This window comes from Sparus aurata, chromosome 20, assembly GCF_900880675.1.
Source record: "Sparus aurata chromosome 20, fSpaAur1.1, whole genome shotgun sequence".
In the NCBI taxonomy this organism is placed as follows: domain Eukaryota; kingdom Metazoa; phylum Chordata; class Actinopteri; order Spariformes; family Sparidae; genus Sparus; species Sparus aurata.
In genome coordinates, this window is record NC_044206.1 from 16,917,758 (window position 1) to 16,932,666 (window position 14,909).

The 14,909-nt window shown below is 41.1% G+C and overlaps 1 protein-coding gene across 4 annotated transcripts in view; it reads right to left on the bottom strand.

Moving 5' to 3' along the window:
• Positions 1–14,909, bottom strand: part of vti1a (vesicle transport through interaction with t-SNAREs 1A) — a 126,728-nt gene that overhangs the window by 40,897 nt on the left and 70,922 nt on the right. For 2 of the 4 annotated variants that reach the window (XM_030400302.1, XM_030400300.1), the window contains 2 exons: positions 5,938–6,008; positions 1,719–1,780 (listed from right to left, as the gene is read on the bottom strand). In XM_030400302.1, coding sequence (XP_030256162.1) covers positions 1,719–1,780; positions 5,938–6,008 — 133 coding nt within the window. Of the gene's footprint in view, positions 1–1,707; positions 1,781–5,937; positions 6,009–14,909 lie in introns of all 4 variants that reach the window. The other 2 variants (XM_030400304.1, XM_030400303.1) reach the window with 1 other exon arrangement.

A 14,909-nucleotide genomic window follows, 5' to 3' on the forward strand; every position in this document is an offset into this window, starting at 1 on the left:
CAAAAACCCACTTTGTTTTATTCAAACAGCGAAGAAACGAGAAAAAAAGAAAGACTTTTTGTTAAAGAAAGGCGGAAGGGGTGCATGTTGTGCTGCTCCCATCAAGCAGAAAGGCGGGCGGTAGTCGAAGGGGCTCGCAGCCGGGCCCCACTTTGGAAGGCCCTCATAAATCCTGATTTGAGCGGGGCGCTAACCAGAGGAGGAGAGGCACGTCAAGAGAGGGGGGGGGCTGTAGAGTGGAGGGGGTGGTGGGTGGCAGCTTGCCTCTTAAAATGCTACGTCTGATTAAGTCTTCCCATTAGGTGACAGCTGAACTTTAACATTAATATGATAATATTGAAATAAGTGTGTTATTTACTTCAGCACCGGAGGGGGGTGGAGGGAAGAAGAGAGGGGAGGAGGAGGGAATGATGAATGATTTCTGGACAGCTTTGGGTGACATGCCAGGCGAGCTGACCCCCCCCCGTGATCCTCCTCCTCTCCCCATAATCAGACTTGACAAAATGGAGACATATGCAGAAATATTGGTTACAGTCGGCGTCACAGCCCTTCTCAGGCCTTCCCTCTCTAGTAACTGCCGGCCGCCCTGTGAGCCGCCCTCCAAATTGTCTACGGGCACTGAAGCATCTATTTCAATTGGCACTTCCTTCCTGGCCCCAGGATTTTACATTTAGTCGGTGTCATTTACATATTACTCTTAATCAAAATCCACAGTGGGCGACAGGGAGGAAAAAAAACAAGAAAGAGGGAGCGAGAAACAAAACCGTGGCGTCACGGTTCAGGGGTAGGCACACAGGCACTTTATGAAATGGAGATGTGACAAGACATTACAGTGTGTGTGTGTGTGTGTGTGTGTTTGTGACTGTGTGCGCGCGTGTGTGTGTTAGGTGGCGGGCGCATAAGATAATGCAAGAACTATTGAAATATCTGCGTGTGAATGCCTGGGTTTGTGTGATTGTTGAGGGCTGCCTCGTGCATGAACTAGCGAGCAGAGAGAGACAAAGACTGCAAGTTGGATATGGGTTGTTAGTGCGTTTTGTGAAAAACAAAGGCAAAGAGAAGAAAAGAATGGAGACATGTACAGGGCGCACTTGTCTCCTCTAGCCTTTTGCTGCAGGATGCTATGCTGGCCGACTCTTTTCTCAGTCTACCCAGGCACTTAACACTAGTACAATGCATGTAAAAAAGACGGCATTAAAACCCTTTGTTAGTTTGTTCATTCAGATATACAGTCAGAGTTATTATAGTCAAACCCTCAAAATTATTTGAGTTTAAACTGCAGAAAAAGCACCTAAATCATTCATCTAACTGCAGTTGTACTTGTTGAGTAGTTGTTTGACAAATATTATTTATATAAATTCAACTGAAGCGGGAAAAAAAAAAATCAACCGGTCACAATTTAAATAGTGGCTACAGGTGATGGATTATAATCACTGTAATATTTCCTTTAAAAATGTAAATATATTATATTGATTTATCCATTCATCCGATTAATAACGTGCTCAGTCATTTGTTTCCCCCCCTACCAGTGTGTCTAGGGAAAAAGCAGTATAATGAAAAGCAATGTGGCCAACAGCGACACAAGGTTTACGACTAATCATAGTTGGAAAGAGAAAGATAGATTTTGATCTAATTATAAACTTTATTAGATGGCAGCACAGTGAGAGCACGATACATACAGAGAAGGGGCAGAAACAAGGTCCCTACCTGCCTCTTACCTTCTCAGCATGCCGGTAAGGATGCGAGAACTCTTGCCCAGGTTGGCGTCTGTTTCTCTCAGCTGGGGGGGAGACAGAAAGACAGGTTTTAGTTTCCATTCTGATCTAACCACTCAACAGAATTAAAGCGTATAAAAGTCTTCTGACGAAGAGAAAAAATGCACTGCCACAACAAATGATCATCCTCATTAAACAATTAAAAGACAGACGATGAAATGTAAGCTCCTGGTAAACTCTTACATAACTGAGGAACAAGGCAATTAACACACTGCATCTTATATCTTCAACCGTTAATTCAGCTGAAGATGATTCAATTTAAAAAGCACATTTCATTTAGACATGAAGCCTGAAGTGCTTCAGACAGGAAAATAAAAACAACACAGACAAAAATGAGCAATAATGAAAATAAAAAAAAAATGAAATTCTGCAAGACTTCAAAGGTGCAATATGTAGAAATTGGCCAGTTCGTGCTAAAAAAAATAGGGGCCAACATATAAGTAACCACGAACAGTAGCTGCCGTTGGCTCAGTAACCCGTGCAGCTAGCAGTTTGGACTGGGGGCTCTGAGATTAGGCAAGTCTAAGTGATTATACAGCTAGCACAGGAGCTTTAGACCAGGATGGGTCAGAGTAGGCTGGTTAGCATGCTAACTTCAGTAATATCTCTGTAACAAAACATTAAAAATAACACTTATTCACATTCTGTTGATATTTTTAGTTACTTTTTTTTTATGTTTTCAACCAAAGATCTTACATATAGCCCCTTTAAATTACAAATACATTTTACACATAAAGTAAGTGAAAACCACTAATAAACAACTACATGGATGCATAAATGGCACAGGAACGAACTGAACATATATATTTAACCAAAAGTGTTACAACATTAAAGTCATTACAGTTATCACAGTTGTTCTGTAAGCTTGTGCAAGGCTCGGTGTTGAACAGCCTTGTTCCAATGGCCTTTAGGCAAAGTACCTTGCTAAAGGGCAAGTTGAGATGGCCCTCTAAGGCTTGACACTTAATCCTTCCACACAAAGTTGTTGGTTGCAAGCTAGAGTTAGAGCTCCTTTGATTATCTGTTCACTTTTTTTGCTTTTAGGTTACTGATTCACTTGTGTAGCGACAACCCCTGACTAGACCCCCTTTTAAAACACATTTTTAGATCCTCTTTAAAAGCTGCTACATTTACCAAAAAATAAATAGCTTCCCAATGCATAAAATGTGTGTTTGCTTTTTCAATTTTAGCTACAAGTTTGCACAAAGCAAGCACGCTTGAAATAATGACCAGGCTATTTAGGGCTAACTGCCTCAGATATTTTCTTTTTTCTTGATCATCTTTTCTCTTTTCTTTCTTTCTTTCTTTCTTTCTTTCTTTCTTTCTTTCCTTCTTTCCTTCCTATTTTCTTCAGGGGTCATAGAGATGTTTTAACTCAAGTCCTCTAGTGAGGTACAGGGACTTTCACTGGGAAAAGGAAGAGGCAGAGATTTTGCCAACAAGGTGTGAGTGTGACTGATAAAAAATGCTGACACCGCAGCGAGTGAGCTGCCACTAACGTCTACCTGTAGTCACATTTCTGGAGGATGATGAGGGAGTGTGGGAAGGAATCTTTGCAGAGGTTTCTCTCTAGAGTCAGCAGGGAGTCATTAATCTTCATCTCTCTCTGAGATAATAATTCCTTTCCCAGTAAAGCCATTCTCACTCCGTTTTCATCAGTGTATTATCCTGTTTTCAATTCTATTTTTAATTCCTCACTTTCACATATCTTCATCCAAGCTTCCTCCTCTCTACAATGGTGCCAGCATCACTCTTTTTCCTGTTTGTTCATGTTGTAGTCATCTCGCTCTCTCTCGCCTGCATTTCAACCTCTCTTCTCACCCCTCCTTTACTGCTACTCTTTTTCCTCTTCCTCCATCCTTCCTTCCTTCCCTCTGGCAGCCCGGGTTGGTGCGATGCAGGTTGCCAGAGCCAAGGATACATGTGGTACAGGGTAGGAGGTGGGGGACCTGGGGTTTGGGCCCTCTGGCAAAGACAACAAGTCCTGCAGTTGCCTGATGTCTGCCTCTACCCACAGATCTGTCCCCTAGATACTTCACACTTTCTCCCAAAATACATCTCTGAATCATTCCTTCTTTCCATTCCTCTTTCCCTCTCCACAGCCTCGCGCCCAAATCTCCTACTCTCTTCCTTAAACTGAAATGGAAACTGGGTGAGATTTTAGTGCAGTTGAGTGTCTAAAAATTGACAGTGTTTGTATACTGTATGTGGTAAGAACGGGAGGAAGGTGTTTTCCCCATCTTTTATTTGAACATACAGCTCCAAAACAGAACATTCTGTACAGATCACTTTCAAGGTTTAGGCTTTTCTAGGCTTTCCGTTATGTTACCATTATCATAAAATAAAGTTGCAGATCCGATCCATATCCTTTTAATCTATACTGCCAAAAAAGGACATTTAGTAACAAAGAGGGAAGGAGTTCAACCTTGATGGTGAGAAACGCAAAATGAGTTTATAAGCTTTCTGTGCGTTGATAAAGGAAAATAAATTGCTCAATTAATCCTCTTACATTTATAATTGAGTCTCTCAAGTAACTAAATGTTGCCCTAAAAAAAAACATATTTCATTCCTTTAAATGTATAGCTGAACTAATGTAACTGTACTGATACTGAAGTTATAGCTTGCTGTGGTCAGTCTGGATGCCTGGGGTAAAGGTTTTATTGTCAAGGTGCCCTCAAAGTATTTAATTTATAGTGCTAAATGTGTGGCAATAGATAGATGCACAATCAATGCAAAGATCATGGGTCAGGGACATGCTACCTGAAAGCATGTTTTACTTATTCAAGGGCAATAGTTGTTTATTTTGGTGAAGCAAATTAATAATTCATGCATACGATTTGCTTATTTTGTTCCCTGAAATGAGTAATTTCTGCCCTCAAATGAATAATTTAATTGAGCAGAATTGTTGATTCAGGGATTTTAAAATACTAACTATAGGAACAAACAATAAAATGTTCATTTGTGCTACCTGTCAGGCTCTGTGTGCACTAGCCTGGAGAACGGTTAAACCACAACCTTCAATCCACTCAGTTGTTCAGAGTTGGGAGCATACTGCTTTGACCCAGTGCTCAAACCTTCCACTGACTTCTATTTGTACCATAAAAGCAAAACAAAAGGCCACACCCCCTGCTGGGCAAAAAGGCTTGTGTGTGTGTGCTTGCAAGTGCACATTAGTGTGTGTTTTAGTGGATGTGTTTGTATGTTCAGGTGTTGGCATTTATGCTAAAGTGATGCTTCCTTCACCCTTTGTCTCTGTAATGTAGAAGAGCTGTTCTGTCCTGTGACTTTACATCTTATTTTCTTTCTACTTTACTTTTGCCCCACAAACTGCCTCTAAAGCCCTCTGAGTGTGTGTGGATGTGTGTACATGTGTGATGGGAGGGGGGGTTCAGCAAAGAAGACTCATGGGAAGAAGGGAAAGAGAGAGAGAAAGCAAAAGAAAGAGAGAGCAGGTACTCTCAGTAGACACCATGGACCGATTTGAAAGGAGATGTTTGATTTCCTTTGAAATCGCCTGTGCGAGGCCGACTGCCATGTTGTGGTCTTTAAGCATTCTGCGTTCAGGGTGCCGTCAGGGCTGGGCCCCCTTCCTGTGTTTGGTCTTTTTCTGTGTCTGCCTACCTGTCTGTTTGGCTGACTGGGTGTAAGGAGGGGCAGCACTAAGGATTGGGTTTTGCACTCTCTGAGGGGAAAGTGGGAAGGGGTGAGGGAAACTGGAGAGGAGTGCTGAGTAGTAGAGGAGGGGAGGTGAGGAAGGATGGCAGCTGGCAAAGTTAACCCCATTCAGGGGAGAGGGGAAAAAAGCAGGAAAATCACAGCAAAAGAGACTGATTTCATGACATGTGATGTGGATTAATATGCTCAACATTTTACTTCTAATTAAACTTAAGTAAAAGATTCAAATTCAAATTGTGATGCAAAATAAGTGCTATAAATAACTGAGCACATTAAGTACCTTGTCAAAACAATTCTGCTGACATAATGTGTGCACAAGTGTAAGAGTGTGTTTCAGTGTTTGTGTGCGTACTCGTGCAGTCAATGTTGCTAACCAGATGGAACACCCTTACCGTCTGACGAACACTTGTGAGAATAGACAGATTAGTGTGTGCAGGTTGTGTGTGTGTGTGTGTGTGTGTGTGTGTGTGTGTGTGTGTCCACTCACCCTTTCCCTGGCTCTTTGGATCTTCTCACGGTCGCTGTTCAGGTTGGAAAGTATCTCCTGACCCACTTGCTCTGTAAGAGAACAGATGCAGTGTGAGAAGGAGGCATGGGATGATGTATTAATCACGATTATTCTGTCTGATATAATTGTAATTCAGTCTAGTAGTGTCTGATATTTAAAAAATTGAATTAACTAATAATACAACTAAAGAATAATAATAATAAAAAAAGAAAGAGTGGGAAATGGCTTAACTTGGATACTTCCCCAAAAAACATTAGGAATTGTGTGCAAAAGTTTTCACTTTTGGACAAGTGATGCCTCAAGTGTATGAAGCAATTTATTCTCTGTCTTTCTGCCTCCTTTAACTCTGTCTCAGTGTTAAAAAATGTGAAATGTATATGAGGTGTTTTACCTGGACTCACTCAGTGAGTCTTTTTACTGGAAAATGTATCCTGAGCGCACATTTTTGTACACAAACTATACAGTGTGCAGAGATAACACTGTCTAGAGGGAGTGTCAGGCAGGTAGTAGAAGAATATTGTCGCGATGGGAAGTGTTTTTCAAACCCTCTTAAAATGCTGAGGTAAATCGACATGAAGTTCTAGGCAACAACATCCCAGCATCCTGCCTGCCAGTGGGGTCCACTCAGCCGATGCAATATTCATTAAGACATTTTTTTTAAATGCCTCTCGTCACTTGTAGATGTAAACACATTAACGCTGTGTTATAAAACATCCCCGACAAGGCACCTGACAAGCTTGTCAGTGGTCACTGTCATTATCCTGTCCCTTGGGTTGGGGACGAGAAAAGAAAGCAATAAAAAGATAAACCAAATAAGCGCACCCCCCCCCCCCCCACTACCACCACCACCAAAACAAAAAAAAGCACTAGTGCCATCAATGTAACCATACTGCTCCAGCATTAGCTTTTAAAAATGAGGGAGGTAGACGATGAATCAGGGAAAAAAAGGAAAAGAAGTGAAGAATCTTTGCATGGATCAAAGACAGGCTTTCAAGCGCACCAAACAAATCCGGAATAAACAACGCAGTTGCTGACTGTATTACACTACACAGGTGCCGCACACCAAAGGGCCCACGTGCTGAGCGCCTGTTTGGGGGGAGCAGTGCAAAAAATGGGCTACATCTGGCAGCTAAACAAGAGAAGAGAGAGCGAGAAAATAGAGAGAAAGATAGAGAGGCAGAGACAGAGAAAGGGGATCAGGGAAACGTAGGGGAAAAAAAGAAAGCACTGTCAAATGAACGACATTCGTCTCCCATTCATCCCATCGCTTTTTACCCCCCTACACTGTAACTGACTCAAATGCGTCTCTTCCTGCCTTCATTAATTTCTAATCTGGGACGAGACAGATTGAAGGATACCCAGATTAAACAGTGCAGTCAGACAGTCACATGTGACAAATAGGGCAGATTAAAAGACTGAGTGCAGGTATTAATAACCATAAAAATACAAGCCCTCCCCCGTCCCCATTGGAGAAGAACAAGGGATAAACAGGAAGGGAGTTGTAGCGGAAATCTTCTGTTAAACAGACAAATAAGCACATCTATCCATCTCTGTCAGGGTTGTGGCTTTTTTTCAAATAAATGAGTGTGACAAGGACTGCAGCAGCAGGGTGTTTTTCTGATGGCAAGTGCATTATTGGAGGGGTTGGTAAAGAGATGGATGAGGTAGTGGAAGAAAAAAAGGCCTGCGATGAGAGCTGAGCTGAAGTACTGAGCAATCATTAGACGCATTCTGTTAAGGTTTGTTTTGCAAGACAGTCGCGGCTTTTTGTGACAGTCAGGTAACAAAACTGAACCAACAAAAGGAAGAGGAATGCTGTTAATAACCTGGGCAATGAGCGACCCTGCAGTGTGCAAGAATTGAACCGCAGTGAATTCAGGTTTCTCTCAATCGAAGGATGTTGCAGAGCGCTAACTAAAGATGGATATAACACCAAGGTCAACAGTAGTGTTCTGTTTTCTAGACTAAGGGACTGTACACTAAAGCTGCAACATTAAGTTGCTTAATCTATTAGTCAATCAAAAGGAATTTAATTGACAAATATTATGATAAAAGTTAATCATCTCAGTTATTTTTCAAGCAAAAACTTTTAAATGCACATTTCTTTAAAGTTGCATCAAGTTTTTTGCCCATTGCCAGAAGAGAGCTGCAACGCATCTTGTTGACCAAGATGGAGACATTTCTACCCTCTTCAGAGAGAAAAGTGCATATTCCCCATAGCAGAAACAACAGCGCGGTGTCATTACACAAGATCGTAAAAAAAGTTCCAGCCCAAAAAATTGTTACACGTTTATGGCAGGAAAACAAATTTTATGATACTGAAGATGAGCTGACTAGTAATGTTTTATCATAGCTTGTTAGGATAAACATTTTCCCTAATGGCTGTGCGGCCATTAAGGTCTCCAAAATTTCTCCTCATTCCTCTCTGGGTTTCCCCCACTGTACTCTGCCATTCGAGGCTTTCACGACACCTCCCCAAGGGAATGTATTGTGTTTATTGTCTTTATCATGAATCTTTCCTTGCATTACTCATTCTCTGGCATGTATCTACATTTCAATTCATCTTATTTAAGTCCTCCTGTCCAGTGGTCTGTGTAAAACTTCATTAGTTACAGGGGGGAAAGGATTGGTTGGGCAACAAATTGCGCAGATTATTGAGTTAAAAACAAAAAAATGTATTTAAAAAATGTCACAGACTACTCCCAAAATATGATATAACATTTAATTATCATCATAATGAAGACGAGGCTTCTAACCCAAAACTGTCAACACCTGTAAAAAAAAAAAAAAAAAAAAAATACAATGACCTGGTCCCTCCAGTAAAATTATCTCAGCTCATGCTAGTGATGATGGTGCATAAGAATTTGCATTTTATAACATTACACATTCAAATTTACGCATTATCTTTAACAACACAAAATCAAAACACATATAGAATTTATGAAGGACAAAATTGGGGGCTATTAAAGAATTTTCCAAAATGAAAAATGTACAGCTGGTCAAAACAAATCAGGAGAGGAGAAATAATTTACTGTTAATGCCCCTGACTTGTTGCTCGTTAGTGTATAAAATATTCCCCTCCTGTTTAAACAGCTATTAACAATTTAAATAACCCTGGCCCAGAGGCCTTGCTCTGACTCACTTGTTAAAGATCCCCATCCCCCAAGGTCCATTTAACAAGCCCATTATTCCATTACATTACACTCACACCAGCTCCAGAGAGCCTTAATTTAACTCATTCCTCTAATGTAACTGTAGAAAAGAATTAGTATAGGAAAGTTGAAGGCATAAATTAGATTGAGGGGGAAATTAAACACACTATTGACATTGTGCAGTCCAGCTCGATTTTATCTCAGCTTAACAGTTTACCATTTTGCTAATAATGATAAGATGGACGGGAAATATATTTACTGGACAATTAACTTTACTTGTCCAGCTTGGTGCCGTAAAATGAGCCAAGCAGAGTTAGAGTGAAACAATTTATGTCTGCTCAGACTCATAAATAGAGCTGCAACAATTAGTCGATCAACAGGCTAAAACTGATTAATGGCTGAAGCTATTTCTGAAGCAGAAATGTCAAACTTTTCCAAGCTCAAGGTTACTTACTGCTTTTCTATATTTATATAGATATATTTTCATGTAAATATATATATTTTGAATCTGAAAGGTTGGTCGTACAACATAAGTAATTTATTGACATCATTTTAGGCTTTATCACATGATTTCTGGCACTTGTAATACTATTTAGAATTTATTCTGGAAAATAATTACCTTATTTGCTGCAAATAACACATTTTTGTCATTGTTAATTAATTTGTTAACTATTTTCTTGATTAATCGATAAATTCAGTTTATAAAATTTCATAAAATAGTAAAAAAAAATGTATCAGTGTTTCCCAATATCAATGTTAATGTCCTCAAATGTCTTGTTTCGTCCCCGGCCAAAAGATATTCAGTAAGAGGGATAAAGAAAATCAAAAGACACAGAAGAAGCTGGAGCTGGCTCTAAACAACTCATTTATAATTCTTGATAAATAGGAAATATCATCAACTGCCCATTTCCACAAAGACCTGCTCTGGACAATTCAGCTCAGAAAAAACAGTTCTGGATCCTACCAATCCTCCACAGCCTTCAACTTTCTCCGGTCCATGGACATATTTAATTGGAGGCATCATCTATTTTACAGGAGCTGTTTCGGAGCAGTTACACATTGTCTGAGGGCTCTGTCTCTCTTTCTGTGTTGCCACTTTTTTTTTTGCCTTGCTCTCTCCGTCCCCAGAGCTGAAAGTGTACAAGACCTGACAGTGGTGTGCTCTGAGGCTCAGCACAGCTCCTTTTCATTAAGCAGTTGAGACCACTTTTTGAAGGTTACCACACACACTTGTATCCGGACACAAGCCACACACTCCAACAAACGGGGTATGGAAACCCGTGGGAGGGTTTGGGGGAAGTAAGGAGGAGCCTGATAAATGTTAGACCATACATTTTCTCTCTCTCAAGCTCAAGCTCAAACCCTAACGTACACACACACACACACACACACACACACACACAGATATAACACACACACACACACACACACACACACACACACACACACACACACACACACACACACATACACACACACGGTGCTGCAGTTAACTTATATGCCTGTGACTCCCAGGTGAATAAAGTTACCTGTCTTTGTACACTTCCAGAGAAGCTTTTTTTAAGGACTTCTCAAGTCTACAACTGCCTAGTGACACACTTTCATCACCTCCATCAAAGTTGTACCCACACTGGGATGTATTTGTAATGCTGAGCCCACAGGCCATGAGGCTAGCGCCTTCGCGCTGAGCTGTAGCTCAAAATAAAGAGGTGCCAAGTGCTAGGTCACAGGGGGGGCATGTAGCATCCGGGGGCTCGGTGATGTTATGACAGGATACTTATAATAATAGCAAACTCTATCACATGTTTGTCAGGAACTGTTACTTCACAGGACGGACAAGGATTGAAGAGTCGGAGGGATTTCTAGTGTTTCATGAGAAGAAATGCTTAGTCCTCAAATTCTGAGGTTTCCACCGTTTGTGTTTTAAAGGTGTAATGTCTAATAATTGGCCACCTTTAAAAGGTCACTCCAAACAATTAGGGGGCAGCATAGCACTGGAGTTACTGCTAAATGCTGCTCACCATACTCTTTGCTGTATAAGTAGATACTAGCTGCTGTTGGCTAGTTAGTGCAGTTAGCTGTGTAGTTAGTGACCCTAAGCCGACTGGAGTTTGCAGATCAGCTCGGAGCAAGGGGGGAATGTGGTGCCACACCTCCTGCAGCGGAACCAGGCCCAGCAGCTTCACAGTTAAGGTTGGCGCTGGACAAAACACAACCAAGAGGCCAGTTTGTCAGCAGGGAATACAGTGCTGAGGTGATTTTCAGCAGCTCTCCGGGGCGATGAGACATAACAGTAAAACATCAGAGGAGAAAGAGGGAAATTTGTCACCACCAGCACTGAGAAGTGGCTTCTAGAGCAGTGAATTGAGGATTTATTTTGACCAAACATTAGTTGGTGATCGTTGTGAATGGATAAATGCTTTCTGGGAGTTATATTTTGTTTCTGTCTAGCTTGAATTACGTGTGTTTTACAGTGAGTTAACGAGGCAATTGAGTTCAATTCGGAAAACAGATGTAAGAATATTTTCTTTCTTGACATTTAATGAGTTTGTTTTGTTTATTTAGACAAAAAATATAAAGCTAAGAGAGCTTGTGAAAGGCAGTGAGCTCAGAAACATATTCTAGTTGAAACTATTGGGGTCTGTACTGTCAGACAATCTCCTCTTGAAGAACAAAGTGGTATTATGAGCCAAGACAGACTGAGGCTATAAGCTTAGCATACTGACTTACTATCTCTCACCCAACACACAGACATCTTTGACATTAAAACTGTTATTTCTTCACATTCGGCTTATATTCTATTTCATATGTTTTAGAACCAAATTGTTACATAGATATTACAAATTGCTCATTGAAGGTTGATTTCTCTTTAACAGCACATTGTAAAGGTGGTTTTGGGATGATTAAATTGGAGTAGGTCAGTGGCCCATTCTTGCAAGAGCTTAAGCACTTAAAAGGCCCGAAACAAGTAATATTCTGGGCAGGGAGACGTTGGGCCATAACAGTCCATCTTGACTTAGCCCATGCATCGGCACTTCCCTTTGCATGTGCATGAGTGGTGGTGGGCAGTCAGGGTGGATTTCTGGGGCCTTTCTTCACTCCGCCAGGCTCTGTTTTATTCATCGCCTGCGCCCTGACCCCGCAGAGCTCCTGTTCTGACAAATCACTTCTGATTAAGACAGATCTCTGTTAGTCAGCCACTCAACTTGGCCTATTCATCATTCCATAGAAAATATCCCTCTCTGCTCCCCCGTCCCTCCTCCTCCTGGCTCGTTTGCCTGTCCGTCAGACCGAAGCAAGGCGCAAAAGAAATTTCCGCTGCTGTTTTAAATGGCTGATTATAGACAATTGGTGGATGGAGAGACGTAAGGGCGTCTTATGGGTGATAAGACGCAAGTTTAATGGGTATAAATGACCGGGCCTGTAGGAGAGCAGCTGGTAATAGAACCATTTGTTTAAAGCTGAACCAGGGTGGAGAGAATTGAAAGCTGCATTTTCCTTCTATTTGAGCTCCCCCTCCTCTTTTCCCTTCACCTCAGCCTCAAAGTCAAATTCTCAGATCACCAGATTTACATTTCTTTTAAACAGCAAAGTCCCCTTCACCCTCATTCAATGAGAATTGATGAGGCTTGGAAAGGAATAGTTTGTTTTACATTTATGAAATTACCCATACCTACGTACATGTCCCTGTGGACGTAGCTGTAGATACTCTGACATGGCCACTCGTATATTACAATGCTTTCCGAGGGTTAGTAACCATGTAAACAGAATATTTACTGCAAGTCTAATTACCAACACACTCAGATGTCTCCGAGCATTCATATGCAAAGTTATGCCATAATAAACTACAGCAAACTCCTCACACTTTGCCAAGGCATCCAGACAGCCACAAAGCTATTGTGTTAAAAATTTCTAACAAACAAGATTAAATTAACCTGAACGACAACCCCGCTGGTGGCAGAGGGCTGAGAAGCAGGAGGGGTGAGTGGAGAATGAGGGTTCCTACAAGCAAATTGCCTGGACTTAATCAACCAGTCTTACTGAACCATCCAAATGAAAACTAATGGACTTGGGTGCTTGCTGTGATTGCCCCACATGCAACAATGTGTGGGCAGGAGCATTGCTTTTTGAGGTCTTCAATTAAAAAACAGGGAAATTCTACAGACGACTGGTCAGCCCCATACACCTATTCTGTGTGTGTCCCGATTGGTCAATTTTGAAGCTCAATCAGAGCGGACTTATTAATTCCATTTCCAGTGCTGGGAAAATGATTTTTTCATGTGCTGATTAAACTTGGTCAAAATCGTAAAAAATGTATGAAGTGAAGAATTAAAAAACTCATATCAGAATGAGCTAATTTGTGTATGCATTATTCATGGTGCTGACATTTGTGTCACACAATTTTTATGGCCACGTTGCAATGAAAATATGAAAAAAAATAAATAGCACATTAATAAAATAAAATAAAAGACAGTACATCAAACTTTATTCAACCACGGAAAGCCTTAATAATAAAAACAAAGTTTAAGTGCTTTAGTCAGCGACTTAAATAATTTGATCTTATTATCAGTTGAGTAGCTGCATAAATGATGGTGCCACAGCATACGGCCATTGTAATAAAATAATGACCATATCTAAGCTAAAGGTCAGAGTTATACAGAAGACATCTAACAGAAGTGCATTCTGATGCATTATGACGACAAACACATGGAGCACATTTGAGCTCTACCAATGATTCCAAGACTAGAGAGACTTAAATGTAGGCAAAAGCAGCATGTCAGTTGGTCCTAATCAAACACAACATCTGATTTAACAACCTCTGCCGGAACTGAGTGAGGAGAAAAGTTTGCCAGTTTGTCGGAAATGGACTCGATGAGAGATTTATGGAGGAGGAGGGAAGAAGAAAGAGAAAACTTGACGTTCCTCTGGTTCGTTTTCAACAGTTTAGGAGCGTTAATCATCACATTACTGTTGATTAAAGGCTTTTACGTCTCTAATCAGAACGTTGACAGGCAGATCAAAGAGCGAAACACAAATTTCTTGCCTTTTAATTATCTGTACAACACCACACCTCGGGCAGCTCTTCCCTGCCTATCTCCTCAAACTCAGCGAAAGACTGCGAAAGGAGATCTAACACTCTACAACAGTTCATTATCCAATAAAACGGGAGATGGGGGAGAGGAAATACACACACAATTACACACAACCGCACACAAAGCTTTAAGGCTTTATGATTAGTGAAGACCTGGGGGAGGCCTGCAGTCTTCTTTATTAACATGTCCCGAATTGGAACACCTTAATTATGTTTGTCAAAATCGGACTTGGCGTCAAGCTCATTTGCATGTTTTGACAAGGCCTGTTGGGAGCCTCCCTCTATTTTTCTTCAGAGTGTTTGGAGTATTTAGCACTTCTCAACACCTACTGATAATCGTTTTTTGTTGCTAAATGAATGAAATAACTTGTTTAAATGTGCTTGTCGGATTCGCCCCCCACCCAGCCTCTACTGTTTGCGAGTTAAAGTTAGAACTGATGCAAACAGCGAGTGAAGCACACACAAAGAAGCGTCTAGACTGTCTTGATCAATGCTTGATCACCGCGCCTGTTCAAACTGATGAGGATGTGACGCCTTCGGCAGCCCGACTGTTCCTGCCCAGCTGTTCCCTGTCAAGCGGTTTAGACATGAAAAATCTGTACTACTTTTAGAAAAGATTTGGCATCGCTTTGGAGGTTCTCCAAAGTCCTACATGTTCCATAGCACATTCGGCGCTACAACAGATTGCTACCTGACTCATGATCACA